Source organism: Eleutherodactylus coqui, chromosome 3 (assembly GCF_035609145.1).
Source record: "Eleutherodactylus coqui strain aEleCoq1 chromosome 3, aEleCoq1.hap1, whole genome shotgun sequence".
Taxonomy (NCBI): Eukaryota; Metazoa; Chordata; class Amphibia; order Anura; family Eleutherodactylidae; genus Eleutherodactylus; species Eleutherodactylus coqui.
The window spans coordinates 124,942,019-124,961,561 of record NC_089839.1 but is presented as its reverse complement, the minus strand read 5'-3'; the positions used below and the strand labels follow the sequence as shown (position 1 = coordinate 124,961,561).

Here is a 19,543-nt window from a genome sequence, read left to right as displayed (position 1 = left end):
GCATCTGAGGATGTTCCCAAAGTGGACGCACAGGTGGCCAGAATGGCCAAGAAGACGGTCCTCCCATTTGAAGACTCGTCACATCCTAAAGACCCTATGGATAACAGGGTAGACGCCTTAATGAAACGGGCCTGGCAAACAACGGCTTATACGCTGGAGTCCAACATTGCAGCGACTTCTGTGGCAAGATCAATGTTCCTCTAGCTAGGTGAGCTGGACGACCAGCTCAAACAGAGGGCCCCTAGAGAGGCATTACAGGAGTGCATACCCCTGCTGAGATCGGCAACGGGTTTCCTGGCAGACCCATCTGCCGAATCTATGAGGCTGGCAGCCAGGAGCGCCGCATTGTCCAACATGGCCAGGAGGGCGGTCTGGCTGAAAACGTGGAAGGCTGATACGGCATCCAAAGGAAGGCTGTGCAACATTCCCTTTCATGGCCAACACATCTTTGGTGCGGACTTGGAGGAGATCTTCAAGAAGGCTACCGACAAGACCCACAGCTTTCCGGACCAGGCGAGGACCGGACTTCCCCACAGACGACAGCCATCCATCAGGCCCTACCGGGGCAAAGGAAAGACTGGGCACTGGTCCTACCCCAAAGGAGGCAGGGGTAAGACAGGAACAACTTCTACCCCCATAGAGGATTACCGGGTGGGGGTAGACTACTAAAATTTTCCCAGGAATGGCAGGAGATCACAGATAACCCGTGGGTCCTGCAGCTCACAGCCCAGGGGTACAGAATAGAATTCTTCACCCGGCCCCCTAATAACTTCAGGGTCACCCCCACGCAATCCCCTGCTCTGCAGGATATCTTTAAAAATAATTTCCAATCTGCTACAAATGGGGGCGGTAGTCGGGTCCCCACGGTAGAGCAGGGCTTGGGATTCTACTCACCCCTCTTCTTTATTAAAAAACCGCAGCTACCGGATGATCCTTAATCTGAAGGGCCTGAACAAATACATTACCTATAAAAGGTTTAAAATGGAAACAGTCAGGTCAGCAGTAACTCTAATTGAAAGATGGTACTTTGAGTACCGTCGATCTAAAGGACGCGTACTACCACGTCCCAATCCTGCCGGAACATCACAAGTACCTGCGCTTTGCCATCAGGATAGGAAGCCGTGTATGCCACTTCCAGTTTCAGTGTCTACCTTTCGGCATTTCAACGGCACCCAGAATATTCTCAAATAGTGGCAGAGATGGTGGCGCATCTCGCAGGCATAAACATCATCCCCCTACCTCTCCTAGCGCAGGGCCCAGTGTTGTGCCCCAATTTAGAGAGACTGAACCTCGCAGTGTGGATATTGAGGAACAGACGCTACTGAGACAAGGTCTGTCCTCCAGAGTTATCGCGACACTACGCCAGTCTCGCAAACCTGTTACATCAGCTATTTATAACTAAATTTGGAAAAAGTTCTCCTCCTGAAGGGGGCTGGAAGTCTCCAATCTTGACACCTCGGTGGCGGCGATCTTGGACTTCCTCCAGGAGGGTCTAGATAAAAAAGAAAGACCAGGGACCCTAAAAGTACATGTATCGGTGCTTTCGGCCATTCTAGACCAACCTTTAGCAGATCATAGACTGATCCGCAGGTTCATGAAGGCGGCAGAAAGAATGAGGCCAGTTTGGCGTAGTATGGTCTCCCCCCCCCCCCACCCCACCCCCGGGACCTGAACCTAGTTCTCCAGAATCTCTGCAAAAACCCCTTCGAGCCCATTGATCAGATATCAATTAGGTGCCTCACTTTAAAAACTGTATTTCTGGTAGCAGTCACAACAGCGAGGCGCGTAAGCGAGCTACAGGCCCTGTCTTGTAAAACACCATATCTACCAGTCCAGGATGATAAGGTCATATTAAAACCGGACCCCTTCTTTCTACCAAAGGTAGCCTTGAAATTCCACAGACAGCAGGAAATTATCCTCCCATCTTTCTGTCAGGATCCCAAAAATGATAGGGAAAGAGATTACCATAGCCTGGACGTAAGGAGGGCCATTCTATGCTACTTAGAGCAGACATCATCCTTTAGGGAAGCTCACTGTTTTTTTTTGTTCAATTTCAGGGGCGGGGCAGAGGAAGAGCCGCTTCTAGGAGGTCCATTAGCCGCTGGATAAAAACCACAATCCAGCAAGCCTACTCTTCCAGCGACAGACCTATCCCGGAAGGTCTCAAGGCCCATTCAACCAGGGCAGTCTCCTGCTCCTGGGCAGAGAGGGCTATGGCTACGCCGGACCAAATAGGCAAGGTGGCCACATGGTCCAACCTGCACACCTTTGCTAGACACTATAGGTTACGGACCTCTCCTCCGACCTCTCGTTCGGGAGAAAGGTCTTGCAGGCAGTAATCCCCCCCCCCCCCCCCCCCCAAGAAAATAATCTGGTATACTCCAGGTATGCCGTCAGGATGACGCCAGGGAAAAGGAGTGAATTTCTTACCGAAAATTCCTTTTTTCCGAGTCATCCTGATGGCACGTTATTCCCTCCCAAAACTCTCACATATATGTCTACGATTATGTGGGTACGAATCTGTAGCCCAGAGGCTCCTATGAAGGACTTTTTCATGCTAAACATTTTTTGCATAATATCGTTTGTTAAAACTCGGATAAGCTACCCTTGTTTATGTTCAAATGGAATTAACCATGTTTTTGTTTTGGAGCAAATAAAATATCTTCCTTGGTTAACCGTGACATGTCCATGTAAGTAATTGAGAAGACACTGGAGAATGGGAGGCGGGAGGAGCCTTTTGAAGTCTCTTGCTTCCTGTCCCTACAAGGTCAAGGTGCAACCTCCAGATATGCTGTCAGGATGACTCGGGGGGGGGGGGGGGGAGGAATTTTCGGTAAGAAATTCACTACTTTTACACTTTAAGTTTCAGTACATTATATGGTACAGTAAATGGTACCATTTGAGAAATACAACTTGTCCTCCAAAAAAATAAGCCCTTATACAGCTACGTCGATGGATAAATAAAGGAGTTACAATTTTTTTTAAAAAAGGGACGAAAAAATGAAGAAAAGCTCATTCACTAAGGGATTAATCATGAGCTGCAGTTTAGCCGCATCGAGTACTACTATTCTGTGGTTCTGTCTGGGAGAAACTTGCATTTTATTAATAGCAGTCAAAATTCTGCACAGATGCATACAGCAGACCTATTACTGTAATCAGCACGCCTGTCACTACCTTATGCTGCTTTCATAAACTGCTGTGAAAAGATGACCTATGCCCCTTTTAAAGGGCTTGTCTGGTTATTGGGCAACATCCCTGTAATACAGCTGCCTGTAGTAAAATAGACACTCCTTTGGTAACAGGACAACCCTTTTAAGTAGCCCTTTTTCTTATGCGGATCTTAAATACCGTTTTTGTATTAGGATTATATTGGGTAAAGTAGATGCAGTTGATTGTGGATTTAACTATTTACAATTTAAAAAAATTTTTTTTTTTGTGCAGAATGATTGTGACAGACGCCAGCGAGAGAGAGCAGCAGCGAGGAAGTCTATACTGGATCAATATGGCAAAATACTGCCAAGTGTGCAGCAAACTTTGGCAAGTGATAGGGCTAGACCCTATCCATCTATTATATGGAAAAAAGGTAACTGTATAAGAATATCTTTCGGTGGCATGCAGTGTTTTTGTATTTCTGTAGAGAAATGTAAAGGTGGATTTATACACAAATGATGGCTGAAAATTTTTCAGAAACTGACACTTCTAAGCGATCATTTTGCATAGCTACTAAAGGGCTAAATCAGCCCTTTAGTAATTCAATGCATGTATTTAGAGAACAGGTGGTCTGTTTTCTAAAATACATCACTAATCTCCAGTGGGAAAGCAGCTGTTAACAATGCTGCCTGCGGAGAACACAGTATGTGGAGAACACAGCGTCTTGTCTTATCGTCCTGAGAAATGAGGATTTTATTTGGACCTGAAGTCGGCGATAGACGTAAGTGCATGATGGAAGCACATTTACACACGATTATCGCTCAAAAGATGGCTTTTAAGTAAATTTTGAGCGATAATCGCTGTGTGTGTAAAAGGGCCTTTAGTGTTCTGTTTTGACTTGACTTACACTAGTTTGAGAGGAATGATAAAATTACTGAGTTCTATCTTGCAGAACACATTTTCCCCTCATCGTGACAGCATACACCTGGAGGTTGTCCGCTGGACACCTGTTGGGACAGGAAGCAGAAAATACAAAGGCAACTCCCTTTCACCAGCTCACCAGTGTCGTCCTGTCCCTACAGCTGCCTGCCCAGGAGGGGGGGAGGAGGTCTCCTCTCTCATGGGCTGGCAGGGTCTGCGCGGGTGAGACCACGCATGCGGGATCCTCACCCCCAGGATCGTGCAAAATTGCACCGCCTTGCTCCAGGCTGGTGTGCTGCTGCAGCCCCTCTTACTTCCAGTGTGCTACCCATGTGGGTTTTTGCAGGCTAGGAGAAGCTGGCGCTGTCCCCTGTCCTCGGGCGTTGCAGGCTTGGCGCCTTGTCTGTATGAGGCGCCTAGAAGAGACCTATTCTAAATCCCTTTGTACTTATTGTACGGCCAAGGTGGTCCGGGAAGAGGGCACCTCGGCTATGGCGGACATGTGCTCTGTGATCCGGGAGGAAATTGAGGCTTCCCTCTCCAGCCTCCTTCCCCTCCGCCGGCAGCCAAAAGGGCAAGGTGGACATTCATGTAGGATTCAGATTCAGAGGAGGGACTTCTGGAGGATTCTCAATTGGAATCAATGCCACCGACAGAAGATACTAGAAAGTATTTCTTCTCATCGACTGATATGGCTCAGTTGCTGAGCGCTGTTCAGCACACTATGCAAGTAGAGGAAGAGACTCCACAGCAGCCCTCACTCCAAGACAGTTTATTCTGAGGTCTTCAACCCCAGCATAGACCCACGTTTCCTGTGAACAACATTCTGAAACAACTGATTTTGTCTGAATAGAAGCAGGCAAAATATAAATTTTTCCTGCCAAAGGAATTCCGGGATCGTCTTATCTTTTCTCCAGATGTCTACTTTCTGGAAAAAACCCCTATGGTGGACATGGCTGTTGCTAGTCAAAGTCTGCTTTGAGGATGTCTCGCAGTTGCAGGGCTCATTAGACGTCAAGGTGGATAGCGCCATGAAGAAGGCTTCGAAAGTCGCCTCCCTTGCTGTGAAAACAAACATCACGGCCACGTCTGTCGCAAGGTCCCTCACTGTTTGGCTAGATTAACTGCAGTCACTAGTTACCAAAAAAGGCTCTAGAGATATCGCCAGCTGTTAGCCCCTGCTCCAGCAGGTGGCAGGATTCCTGGCGGACACTTCAATGGAGTCTGTGAGATTCGGAGCCAGCTCGGTGATGCTCTCTAATAGAGTTGGAAGGGCTGTTTGGGTCAAAGTCTAGAATTGAGACAGAACATCTAAGAACAGGCTCTGTGCCCTACCCTTCCAGGGCCACCGGATCTTCGGGCCATCCCTTGACTCCTTGTTGGAGAAGGCTTTGGATAAAAGCCATGGGCTCCCAATAGAGAGGACCTTCAGATGGCCTTCCCCCTCTTACCCCCCCCCCCCCCCCCTTCGTTCCCTCCAAATCATACAAAGGGAAACAAAGCCAGAAACTGGTCCTACCCCCAAGGGTGGAAAGTGTGAGACTTTGCCCACGGGGCATCCACAACTCGAACCCTGCAAGTGGGGGGTAGACTGACCCAATTTATGCCCAGGTGGGAGAAAGTGACATCTAGTCTTTGCCCTGTGCCTTATCACCAAGTATTACAAGATCAAATTTCCATCTTCTCCTCCCCCTATTTTCGGGGTTACCCCCTGCCAATCGCCCTTGCTTAGTCAGGCTTTACAGTTGGTGCAGGAGTTACTGTCCCTAGGGGCCATCGTCCAGGTCCCTGTGGTAGATCGCTTCAGGGGTTCTACTCCTCCCTGTTCCTTGAAGGGGAAAAAAAAACAACTAATGGTTCTTATAGGACCATTATTAAACTAAAGTTCCTAAATATGTTCATCACTTATAGAAGGTTTATGGAGTTGGTACAGTCAGCAATCCCGCTAATCGCGACTGATACAACATGGCTAACATCGACCTCAAGGATGCTTACTACCATATCACTATTCATCCAGATTCTCCAAATTTCATGTGGTCTGCTTTGTCCATCGAAGGCTTGGAACTGCACTTTGTGTGCTTGCCCTTCGGGATCACTTCGTCTCCTCATGTCTTTTTTCAAAGATTGTGTTTAGAAATGGTAGTGTTTCTTAGGGTCAATAATGTTATGATTATTCCGTATATGGATGACTTCCTGCTGAAAAGCAGATTCGAATCCTGGGCTCCGGGCTCCGGTAGATTTCACCCTTCAGCTATTTCAAACTCTCGGCTGGATTGTTAACCGTACAAAATCTAGTCTCATTCCAGAGTGGCGTAAAAAGTTCTTGGGGGTAGTCCTAGACTCACACCGCCAGTGTTCCTCTCTTCCCCTGTAGAGGTGGCGGGCTGTGCTGGATACAGTTTTCCGCTTCTCCTGGGTGTCTGTCAGGGAAGGTATGAGGATTTTGGGCCTCATGACTTCCTGCATTGGCGCGGTACCCTGGGCTCAGGTCCACAGCAAAACCCTACAGACTTTTGTTCTTGGGAAATGGGATAGTCCCCCTCCTCCTTGGATCAGGTAGTTTCCCTAGCGCCTAAAGTTAAAAGATCATTAAAGTACTAGATGTCGACAGTTAATCTCGCCAAGACTACAGCTTGGTACCCTGCGTCCCCAATCTCCATCTTCACAAATGCTAGCGCGACTGGCTGGCACAGTTATGTCCAAGGGGGTTGGAACAAAGACAGGCGTTCTCCGTCACAGCCTTTCACATAAGCGGACCTGAAAACCTAACGGCAGATCTCTGCTACAGGCAGACCGAGGATAGTGGACACTTCACCCCCACGTGTTCAGTACGATTACAGAAGAGTGGGGGACACCTCAGGTGGACTTATTCGCCTCTCAGGAGAATGCCAAATGTCCCCATTTCTTTTCCATAGGGGCAGACAGACGTTCCCTGGGGATAAACGCGCGCTCTCAGACCTGGGACTGGGGGCTCGCGTATGCCTTTCCACCCATACCCCTAATCCCACTGGTTCTGAGGAAGATTTTGGGGTCTCAAGGCACCGTTATATTAATCGCTCCCTTCTGGCCCAAGAGGCCCTGGTTCCTACTCCTAGCTGCTCTCTCGACCCAGTACCCTATCCATCTACCTCCAAGAACTGACCACCTGTGGCAAGGTCCTCCTGGTATGTCTGAAGGTTCAGACTGACAGCCTGGAAGCTGAACGGGTACAATTTCTGAACCAGAGCTTGTCAGACAGTAGTGACTACCCTCTGCGAAAGTCTTAAAGAGTCTACCAGGAAAATTGTATGTTAGGGTTTGGGATACATTTTCAAAGTGGTTGGGTCATAATAGCCATGATCTCCGCCAGCCCGACATCGGTCAAATCCTGGATTTCCTGCAAGATGGCCTAGACATTGGGCTAAGCCCTAGCACCCTCAAAGATCAGGTGCCCGCCTTGGGAGCCTTTTTTCAACCTAAGGTCCTTATGGATTTTCATAGGGAGCAAGCTATAGTCCTTCCCTCCTTTTTTCAGAACCCTCGCAACGTCAAGGAACAGACTCCCCTCAATCTGAGTAGGGGGTTCTGATGGGTTTCTGTGGCACCCCGAGGCTTTAATATAGCCTTCGGGTCTGCCAGCTTAGGCTATGACGCTCAGACTGTCTGAGTGTGATGGCCTTGTCTAACGCCCTGCTATACCGCTGCATAGCAGAGTATTACATGAATTTTAAAAAATTATGCAAGGCCCCTAAAAAAAACACATTTTAAAAAAGTTAAAGTAAATAAAAATTTCATTATAAAAAATAAATTAACCCCAAAATCCCACCTTTCTTCCTTTACTTCGTAAAAAATAAAAACAAAATTACACATGTGGTATCCCTGGGTTCGTAATGACCCAGAGAAGGAAGTTAGTACATTATTTAACCCCTTACTGACACGGCCCACTTTTTTTCCCCTTACAATTTTCTTTTAAAAAGGGGAGGAAAAAATGAATTCTTTTATTTATTCATCGATGTCGCTGCATGAGGGCTTGTTTTTTTGCAAGACGAGTTGTATTTTTCAATGGTGCTGTTTAAAGTACCATATAATGTACTGAAAAACTTTTTAAAAATTCTAAGTGGAGTAAAATAAATGTACGGATCGAGTGATGCTCAGGAGAGAGATCCGCATGGGATCTGGGAGCGTTCTGGTGTTATACAATAGGTTTATGTGGGACCATAATGTATACTGCTATGGTGATTAAAAGGTTAATGAACTTGGCTCTCAGGTCATTCTGTCAGGTAATAGTTGGTGATGGTCTCCTGCTGTGATTGGCCAGGGTGTCGTTGCCAGGCGGTTTGAGGTAAAGCTGGCAGCAGGCATTGATTGGTGGCCTAAAGAGCGGGAAGCTCTGCCCGTTGCTGGGCAGGAGCGGTGTGGTGGAAGCCTATGTGATTGGATAACGGGAGCGGAGGGGGCTGTGAACAGACGGCATTTAAGTAATCAGCAAAGAGGTCCCGGGCATCTTTGGCTGTAAAGCAGCTTCCCTCCCTCCCTGTAGGCTGTCGCGGTTGATTGATGGGGATTTGTAGCCCACATTAGGCGGGTGGGCAAGGGGACTTGGGGATTGTGGTTGGTTTTAGCGCGTCTTAAAGACGGTATTTATTAATGGTTTTGTTTCATTTGATCCCCAAGTGTTAATAAAATCCCATCAATAAAGACCGCGGCCTTTTTGTTCCAACCTGGTTGTCTGTGTTTTATTTATTTATTTATTATTAAAGGGTTAAGTTGTTGATGCTGTTGTAGCAAAGGTAAGTTAAGGAGAGCGTAAGATTCCAAGACATTCCACCATCTTTCAGTGCGTGTTTCTACGGCGAACAAATTGCAACAACAATGACATAACTTTATTCTATGGGTCAGTACGATTACTACAATACCGAACTTTTTTTTTTTTTTTGCTGTAGTACTTGAATTTTTTTTAAAGACATTTTAATTATTTTAAATAGTTTTCTGCTGCCATCTTCTTACCTCCACGTGGTGTTTCCTGGGTAACGCAAAGAACCATGCAAAATGGTGAACATATTTTTTTCCTCTATCTCTAAAGTAGCGACAACATAAGATTTTCCGTGTTAACACCAGATAAACACCAGTACCAAATTAACTCGGGCGAAGCCAGGTATATGAGCTAGTTGGATATAGAAGACCTTTATCTCCAAAAATGATGCCATTAAAAAATACAACTTGTCCTGCAAAAAACAAGCCCTCATATGGCTGTCAATGGATAAGTAAAAACGTTTTGGCTCTTGGAATGCGCCCGGAAAATTGAAATTAAATGATTGACCTATTTAAAAAATCCTGCCCCCATTTAAGACAATTAGAAGAGACCATTGCCAGAGATGACAGTAGGCTTCAGAAGTTCTACGCGACGTGGACGATATGGTTGATGTTGAGACCATCTGATCGACTCAAGGAATGGCTCCTTAGAGGGGATATATCCAAGTAAACTGTCACAGTTCCAGTTTCCTAAACAAAGGTACAAACGAGCGAGCGGGGACGGTGCCCCTATTGGGCGCATCGGAGATCTTCTGTGTCTATTTCTTTTCTATCCCTTTTTTTTTTTTTCTTCTTTCTCTCTCTTTTTCCTATTTTCTACTTCCATGCTCTAATTTCCGAAGTTTTTCTACAAGTATTTCGTTTGGAAAATATAGTCATCGTATTGCAAAGTAAGCTATTGGAACAGTGTTTAATGTTGGTGGCAGGGCATGATGGATAACTACATTATGTGATTGCCTACGTTAGTTGAATGGATGACTAAATAAAATTTGTTTGAACCATAAAAAATCCTGCCCTGGTAGGTCTGACAGGGTGGTAAGAAACCTGCCACTAAAGGGGTTAAAGCACACTCCACCAGGGCAGTTGCTTGTTCCTGGGCTGAGAGCCCCGGCAACAACAGACCAGATTTCCAAGGCCACCATCGGTTCCAGTACGCATATGTTTGCATTACCCCCCTGGACCTGGAGGTTTGCAGATATATGACCTTTGAGCGCAAAGTACTACAGGCAGTAGTCGTCCGTCTGTGCCCCCCCCCCCCCCCAAAAAAAAGCCTTTGTTGGCATTTTTCCAGGTGTGTGCTGTCGGGATGACTATGAGAAGACAGGAATTAAGTCCTACCTGTTAATTTCCTTTCTTGAGTCATCCTGACAGCATAGGGTCTTTTCCTGCCCTATTTTTTTGTTTTATGCTTACACGTGAAGTAACGTGTTATGTATGGTTTGCGATGGCTCAATAGTGTTTTTAGGTCCTACCATTGCAGGAAGTGTATGAAGGGAGATAGCATCGCTATCTCCTTCCATACAGCATGGGCGTCAGCCTTTTATTACAGCTGACACCTGTGGCCAATAGCTGCAATTGGCCACGCGGTCGATCGCAGCTATTAACCCTTTAAATGCCGCTGTCAATTCTGACAGCGGTACTTAAATCCCCCAAAGCGATATTCGGGGATCCTTAACAAACTCCTCCCCCCCCCCCCTCTCAGATCGGCAGAGCTGGGCAGGTGTCATGGCAGCCAGGGGCCTTCCGAAAGGCCCCATGGCTGTCTTGGCAGACTGCCCATCCAGCTGTTCCTGTGGGGTGGCTATAGCATTACATCATACTGCAGGAGTGATCACAGCATTGCTGGTTGTAGTCCTCCCTGGGGACTAAAGAGTAGAAATAAAATCAGTTTTTTACTAATTATTTTTTAAAAAGTAGTTTCAGACCCCCCCCCCATTTTATTTTGCAATAAAATCGAAATAATAATAAAGCAAAAATGCGTATTATGTCCGCAAAAGCTGATCTAGCAAAGTGATGCATTATTTACTCTGCACGGTGAACGTCGATCGAAAAAAATAAAATAAAGAATGCCAGAAATGTGCTTTTTTTTTGGTCACCCTATTTTCAAGAAAAAATGTAATAGAGCGATTAAAAAAGTCAGTTGTATTCGAAAATGGTATCATCGGAAACGACAGGGTGTACCACACAAAATGAGCCCTCACACAACTATGTCAACGGAAAAATAAAGTTATTGTGCACAGAAAATGGAGACAGAAAATTTAAATTAATTTAAAAAAAAATACAGCAAAAAAAACTAAGTTTGCTATCGTAGTAATCGTACTGACCCATAGAATAAAGTTATGTCATTTTTGTTGCCGCTTATGCGACATAGAAACAGGATGCACTGAAAGATGGCGGAATGTCGTTTTTTTTCTTGTTTTTTTTTTCTCCCATTAGATTATTTTTTTTAAATTTTTCAGTAGAATAAATAGTACTATTAAAAAATACAACTCAATCTGCAAACTGTCATACAGCGACATTTATGGATAAATAAAGGCGTTACAATTTTTTAAAAGGGAGGAGGAAAAAACAAAAATGGGGGGAAAAAACCCAGTCACTAAGGGGTTAATAAAACCTTTTATTAAGCAAAACAGTGTGACTGTAGTCATTTGGTACACACTGGTGAGCTGGTGAAGGGGCGTTGCCTTTGTATATTCTGCTTTCTGCCAAACAGGTGTCCAGCGGACAACCTCCAGGTGCATGCTGTCAGGAGGGCTCAAGAAAGGGAATTACCAGGTAGGACTTAATTCCTGTCTTTTTTTTTTTTTTTTTTTTTTTGGGAAATGGCATGGTAAATATTTCATAATTCAACTGTAACAATTAATGCAGGCATTGCCGATGTAGCAATACTGAAGAGGCAAACTGAGTCGCTAACTGCTTTAAAGTGGGTTTCCAGGCAGCGCTTGCTGTTGGTGCCAGGATATGCTGGAGTAGGAGCAGAAGCCACTGCTCCGGCGTCTGTATAGTTGTCGGCATTCATACTTAATATTGCAAACACCGCTTCAATTCATTTCAATTGCAAGTGCTGGCCACTATATGGGTTGAAGCACCGGCTTCCGCACCAACCCTGGTGCATCCAGATACTGAGTAGCTGTTGCCTGGAATCATTGTTATGGAAGCCAATGTTTGTTTGTTTTTATATATGTATATTCATCAGGCTCACAGTAATTCGTGTTTGCTTTGACATTCTTTCGCTGCCTGTATGGCTGGGTTCACATGAGGCAGAATTGTCATGAAAAGTCTGCACGGAAATTCCGCTGGCAATTTTTATTCCGGTATAAAGCAGCAAAGTGAATGAGATTTGCAGTAATCTCGTCCACATGCTGCGGAGAAGCGTTGCAGACAAACCACGATGAAATTGACATGCTGCATGGAATTCAAATCCGCCGCATGTCAACTTGATCTCCATGGCTGCAGCGGACGGCAGGGAGCCTCTCTCGCCGAATGGTGCAAGTTTTAAAGCTGTGCTTCTGCCACGGAAATCTTGCCGTATTTCCGTGCAGTGCCGCTGCAGTCATTCTGTGGAATTCACGCCCCATGTGACCGCAGCTCATAAGACATACCTTTTTGTTCTTGCCTAATTTTGTTTTTTTCTCTTTTTTTTTTTTTTTAAGTTTGTCTTTATTAAACAGGTTAAAACATACATTCAGTGTTATCGTAGTTTTGCAGGATTTTTCTTTGTTTCTTGTATCAACCTGCATTTTTTGTATTTTTATAAAACATAAAATAAAACATTAAATCAAACAAATTATACATATTAAATCAAAACTTTTGACCCACTTTGACCACAAGTTTTTGTTTTTTTGGTCTACTGACCTGTTTGTTGAGGATCTGCAAAACTTTGTGGAGGCCCCGCACGGCTACGGCACGGTCTGTGTTTCACCCTAGATAGGTATGTCTCCTATTGCCACCTGTTCCTGGAACCAGCAAGTATAGTGGAAGGAGCTTCTCAGTCTATCTTTTACCCTTTGTGGTAATAATTGAATGAAACTCCCCCAGGTTTCAAAGAAGGCTTGTACCTTTTTTTCTTTAAAAAGCGATGTTTCTGCCCAGTCCATTTGAAACAGAAACGCTAGCTTGTCCAGGAACAGTCTAAATGGAGGCCCTGTTGGTTGTATCCATGTCTGTAAAATGGCCTTTAGTCCTGCCGCTGCTATGAAGTGCAGTAATTTCCTGACACCCCTTGAGCAGTGATAGATTTCGGGATCTAAATAGCCAAGTATTGCCCATGTTGGTTCTTGTGGGCAAAAGTTCGTCAGGTGTGTTTTTGTGTAGTCGCCTATTCGTGTCCAAAATTCCTGTATTGAGGGGCATGTCCACAAACTGTGGTATAGGTTTGCGTGTGGTGCTTGACATTTGAAGCAGTTTGAGGTATTGTAAATTCCTATGTGGTATCCTCTGCTTGGGGTTAGGTATGATCTATGAACAATTTGCAATCTCATCTCTAAGAACCTGGCCGATGGTAAATACCTATGTGCCGAGGTTAGGGATTTCATTATCAGCGTCGGTGTGAAATCGGGGTTGTCCGTGGCCCATTTGCCCACCCCCGGATCAATATCCTCCTGCTCTCTCATATTTCTTATTGCCCTGTATAGCTTTGAGATCATGCCCCGCGGACCCGTTTTCCTGGTCATCCAAGTGTCGCCTGTTTGTACCCAATCAGGTTCTTGTAGTCGTGGTATGAGTTCTGTGATGTAATGTCTGACTTGCAGGTACGAGAATAGTGGAATTCGGAGTTCGGGGTATTTTTGTTTCATTTCGTCGTGTGTTAAAACTCGTCGTTCTCTTATGTGTAATAGTTTATCTATAGTATGTATTCCTTGGGCCCCCCATTCCCTAAATATATTGTGGGGATTACCGTCCTGGAAATTGGGGTTGTTCATTAGTGACAAATACAGTGATGTTTGTGGCGATGTTTGGCTATCTTTGCGCAGTTTATTCCATGTTTTCCAGGCCGTCAGTATCAAGGGATTCTTTTTAGTTTTTTCTGGGAGTTCTGCATATGTGTGATGGAGGATATTCTGGAGTCGTGTTGTGCCGACCATCTCTTGTTCAAGTGGTCTGTTTGTGAAGTATGACTTATCGTGAATCCAGTCGTGGATGATTCGCGCCTGGGCTGCTAAATTATAGTCTCTGAGATTAGGTAAGTTAGTTCCTCCGTTCTCTCTATGTTTCTGTAGCGCTTTGAGCGCAATACGCGGTCTTCTTCCCCCCCATATAAAGTTCCTATATAGGTAGTTTATTCTTTTTATATCTTTTAGTTTTAAAAATATGGGTAGCGAGTGTAGGATATATAATAAGCGGGGAAATTCTATCATTTTTATTAGGCTTATCCTTCCCAAGAAAGAGATCGTGAAGTTTTTCCATGTGTTTAGGGTAGTTTCTAGTTTTTTGATGTGGGGTTCTATATTTGTGTTATATAGTTTGAGTGGGCTTCTTGTGATTTGTACCCCCAAGTATTGTATAGCATGTTTTTCCCACTTGAATGGATATTGTGTTGACCACGGGGGTTTGGCCGGTCCTCTGAGAAGCAAAGCCTCTGTTTTGTCTAGATTTAAAGTGTAGCCCGAGAGTTTACCGATTTTCTTGATTTCTTGTAATATGGGGGTTAGTGTTTCCCTGGGGTTATTTATCACCAATAGGAGGTCGTCTGCAAATGCTTCAACTTTTATCTTAGTACCACCGCAGGTCGCCCCTGTAAAGAGTGTCGTTTGTGTCAGGTATCTAAGTAGGGGGTCTATTGATAGATTAAATAACAGTGGTGAGAGAGGGCACCCTTGTCTGGCTCCTCTAAATAGATCTATGTTGGGGGTGTTAAGGCCGTTGACTGTGAGGGTGGTAGTGGCGTTCATTTGCGTCGTGTCTATGTAATTCGCAAAGATCTGTCCAAAACCTCTTTTTTCCAATATTATGTTTAAGAATGGCCAGGCCATCTTATCGAAGGCTTTTTCTGCGTCCAGACTCAGTAGCATCGTAGTTTGGCCCTCGGGGTTTTGTGCTGCCACCGTCGCCGCTATGGCGGCTCTGATGTTCTTTAGAGCACTCCTCCCCTGTGTAAAGCCTTTCTGTGCTGGGTCTAGTATGGATGGGAGGATTAGCTGGAGTCTGTTGGCTAGTATCTTGGACAGAAACTTGTAATCACAGTTTAGCAGTGCTATTGGTCTGTAGGATCTTGGGTCTGTCAGGTCCTTGTTTGGTTTGGGAAGCAGTATCGTTCTCGATGTTCCAAAGTCTTCTGTCTGTGTGTTGTGTGTATATTGTGTTGTAAAGTTGAGTCAGGACTGGCACAATGTCTGCTATTAGTATTTTATAATATTCTGCGGAAAATCCGTCGGGGCCCGGTGTTTTCCCCCCTTGTGCTGTTGTAATCGCCTCTCGTACCTCCTCCTCGTGTATGTCGGCGTCTAGTAGGGATTTTTGCTCTTCTGTTAGTTTTGGTAGGTTCACGGATTCTAAGAAGTTATTTATGTCTTGTACGTTTGTTGGTTCTGCCCTATATAGATTTTCGAAGTATTCGTGCAGTATTTGAGCCACCTCTTCTTGTTTTGTTGTAAGACTATCCCCATTAATATGTCTTAAGGTCAATATTGGCTTGTGTGGCTGTCTTTGTTTGGACAAATTGGCTAGCAAGCGTCCCGTCTTATTACCCCACCTGTAAAATTTGTTTTTTGTTAATTGGTTTTGCCAATGTGCGTGGGTGTGTACAAACGTATTTAGTAGGTGTTTCGCTGTAAGAAGGGTTTGGTATGAGTTGTCATTGTGGGAGTTCGTATGTTCCTTTTGTGCTTCTAGGAGGGAATGATGTAGTGCCTCAAACTCCGTTTGGAATTTTTTCCTCCTATGGGACAAGTAGCTTATGATGTGGCCCCTCATCACTGCTTTTGAAGCCTGCCAGAATAGGTTTGTGTTGTCTATATGCGCATTATTGTCGTCTGCGTAGTTGTTCCAGTGGATTTTCAGGTATGCTCTAAAGTCCTCTGATTCCCATAGGAATGAGGGGAAGCGCCATATTTTGGTTAGCCTTTGCGGGGTTCTCAGTTGTAGTCTCATTACTATCGGTGCGTGGTCGCTAAGGGATATTGGGTGAATTTCCGATTGGTAGTGGTATTCAAAAATGCTGTTTGATATTAAGTCTATGCGTGAGAATGAGTGGTAGGCGTTGGAGCAGCATGTGTATTCTTTGCTAGTGGGGTTCAAGAGTCGCCATGGGTCACATACACTGAGTTGTTCTTTAAGTGTTAGTAGTGCATGTGTGGTTGAGGTTGCTTGGGTAGATGGTCCCGTTCTGTCTAGTGTTTCGTCTTGTATGCTGTTAAAATCGCCCCCCAGGATTATTCTGTCGCTTAGATATGGTTGTAGTTTTTCTATTAGTGTGACATAGAATGCTGGTTGGTCAGTGTTGGGGGCATAGACGTTCACCAAGGCGTACGTTTGTTCATCCATTTTCATTCTCACTATTAGGTACCTTCCCTCTGGGTCCGCTATGCTTTGCAGTATTGTGTGTGGCATATTTTTTCTGGTCAGGATGGCTACCCCTCGTGACGCTGATGTGTGTGAGGCTGTGTAACATGCGTCTATCCATGGTGCTCTCAGTTCTCCCTTCCCCTCTTTCTTCCAGTGTGTTTCCTGCAAGAATATTATGTCTGGCTTGTATCGTTTTAGATGTGTCAGTACTTTTTTCCGTTTAATGGGTGTGTTAAGTCCGTCTACGTTCCAAGATAGTGTTTGTATTGTGGTGGGTGTTTGGTATTCTGTTGTTTCTAAGTCTCTAGGCATGTTGGTAGGTGTAGTTTGGTCATAGTTACCGTAGTTTTTGCCTCTTTTTTTTTGTCGCATCCCTCGGTCCCAGCGAGCCGCGGATGCAACTGGGTGTTGATCGTGCCGTGCCTGCGGGGCCTCCTGATCCTCCTAGTGGTCCATTTTTTAAAGGTCAGATGGGTCGGAAAAAAAGAAAAAAAAATGAAAAATGTGAGAAACATAGTAATAATAAACATGTAAACTTTAAACATCTATTTCGCCTTTTCTTTTTTGCGTGGCGTGCGCCACATCCACTGTATTTGGAACAGGATTGTAATAAAGAGCAACAGTACAGTTCCTTTTTTTCATTCTTTTTCAGCCTTGTTCTCCGTTCCCCTCCATCTGTAGGTGTCTTCTTGCTTCCTCCGGGGTATTGAATATTAAGGATTTGTTACCGTCTTGTATCCGGAGTTTTGCTGGGTACAGCAATTGGAAGCGTGTGTTTCGTTCGTGCAAGCTTTGGCAGATCGGGGTGAACAGTTTGCGCTTCTGTGACACCGCCACCGAGAAGTCTTGGAACAGCAGGATCTTTGCCCCTTGTATTATCAGTTCTCCTTGTCGTCTGTAGGCTCGTAGAATTGCTTCTTTTGTTGTCCAGTGCATATATTTTGCTATCACTGGGCGAGGTCTGCTTCTGTTGTTACGCCCATCCCCTGGTGGGCCGATTCTGTGGGCTCTTTCTATTGTTAGGGGGTCATTGGATATATCTATCTGTAGCGCTTGCGGTAGATCCGTGGTTAAGTAGGCTATAAGCTGGCTGTTAGATACTGTCTCCGGTATTCCCACGAAGCGGAGGTTATTGCGACGGTGTCTATTCTCCAGATCGTCGACTTTTTCCCGGAGCATTTCAGTTTCTGTCTGGCTTCTTTGTAGCGCGGTTTCTAGTGTTGCGATGGTCTGTTCTATGCTCTGGTTTTTTGTTTCTAGTTCTGTCAGCCTTTGGGTGTTATCTGTTATTTGTGACATTGCTGAGTTTATGGATTTGTGCAGCGCCTCAAGTCTGTTATCAAATAAGGGGAGAAGCATTTTTGAGACCTCTTGTGCCACTAGTGTCGCCTGCGTCATTTCTGCACTGTTCGTTGGTTGTTCGTTAGTTTGTATAGAAGAAGTGTCCATTGCTTCGTAGTCAGAGCTTGGTGAAACCGCAGCGCGTGGTGGAGTATTTTTTGAAGGGGATGCAGATTGATGCGCAGTCTTACTCTCCTTTTCCTTGATGTTTTTGACGGGTCTACTTTTTTGTTTTCCACCTGTGGTTGTTTTGTCTATGTCTGACTGGCGGGTTGCTCGTGTTGGGGTGCCTGCACTTCTTTCGTTTAGATATTTGTCCATTTTTCTTTAATGACTTCTCGGTGTCGAGTGTTTTGTGCGAGTTTGTTGTATTAGAAGTTGTTTCCTGTTTCGGGTTGTTGGTGGTTTATTTTTTGTTGTGGATGTGGCTTTTTGTCCTAGGTCTATTTGTTCATGTCTTTTTTGTTTAGTGTCTTTATGTCAGGTCCCGGCTTTTCCTTTGCTATTTCTGTCTTGTTTTCCTTCTTTCCCACTTTCCCAGTGTTTTTTGTCTTGTTTGGATATTGTTTGTGCTTAGAGTGGGCTTCGGGTAGGTTTCGGGGGGAGGGCTATGTTTTCCTGTAGTTTTTTGTTTGTGTTCCCGGTTTTGAGACCCTTTCTTTTATGTCTGTTATGATGCTTGGGGTTTTCCCCTACTGTGGCTTCTATTCGGCTCCTCCCCCTGACTCTTATAACGGGCGGGGTTTGTCTCTGACGTCACGGCCTCAAATCTAGGCCGCGGCTTCAAGCGCCGCTAGGCCGCAACGTTCCGGCTGCTCCCCTGTAGGACCGCCGCTGCAGGGATGTCCCCTGGGCCGTTCGGAAGCCTCCCAGGGCTTCACTTCCCGTCTGGCGCTGAGTGGGGGCCTTGTCTGTTGGGGTGTGGGGTCGCAGCCTCTATCGCCGTCCGGCCTCTACCGCTGTCTGGCCCCGGCTCTCTGGCGGCCCCCCGATGTGTCACCTTACCCTCGGTGGGGCTCCCGTGCCTCTCAGCTGCTCCCCGAGGCTCTCACCCTCCTTGCGGCCCGGTCGGCGGTGGTCGCGGCTCACGCGGCCGGAAATCTAGGCCGTGGTCTCAGGTGCGGCCTATGTCGCGGCGCCACGAGTGCTCCCGGTGCGCCTCTGGCAGAAGTCGGCGGGTCCGCGCGCCCTTCCGGATACCCTCCAGGCAGGTAAGGTCCCGGTGGCTGTTGGGGTCGGGGTCGTGTTGTTCTTCCCGGTCGCGTCCCGCTCCTTCTCTCCTTTCCCCGCGGGTCGGATCGGGTGGTTCGCCGGGGGCTTTCCGAGTACCCCTCGGATGTGGGGGTCTTCCGCCAAGCAAGCAGGGGAGATGTCCGTCCCCCGCAGCTGCTTTTTTTGTGGGTCACCAGAGGGTCCCGGTGTCTCTGGGAGTTGTATCGCAGGAGCTCTGAGAGACACGTCCTGCTCCCTCTGTGTCCTGGGCGGAAGTCTGTTTTTTTCTCTTATAAAAAAGTTTAAACAGGTAGCAATGCTGCTGGGATATTAAAACACATCATAAAGTTACCGTACATGGGACAAATGGCAAGATCACTCAGATCGGGGTCCCTATGTTTGCCTCTATGATTCAATTTTTTTTGTCCTTGTTGAGGGTGATACACGCTTTGGGTACAGTTGCTGCCACTAGGAGATGACACGAAGTACGAAAGTGTTTCTCCCACCAGCTGTTCCCCTTTGACCCTCCACTGATGGTGTCAGCTAGCCACTTGATTTCTAGTGTTTCCTTTACCTCCAAGCGGATGAACACCGTAAGGGTGACCTCTCTGGAATCTGAAAGGGA

At 45.9% G+C, this 19,543-nt stretch overlaps 1 protein-coding gene across 1 annotated transcript in view; it reads left to right on the top strand.

Annotated features, from left to right (window-relative positions):
- Positions 1–19,543, top strand: part of AHCTF1 (AT-hook containing transcription factor 1) — a 220,573-nt gene that overhangs the window by 98,311 nt on the left and 102,719 nt on the right. The window contains 1 exon segment of the mRNA XM_066596053.1: positions 3,442–3,583. Coding sequence (XP_066452150.1) covers positions 3,442–3,583 — 142 coding nt within the window.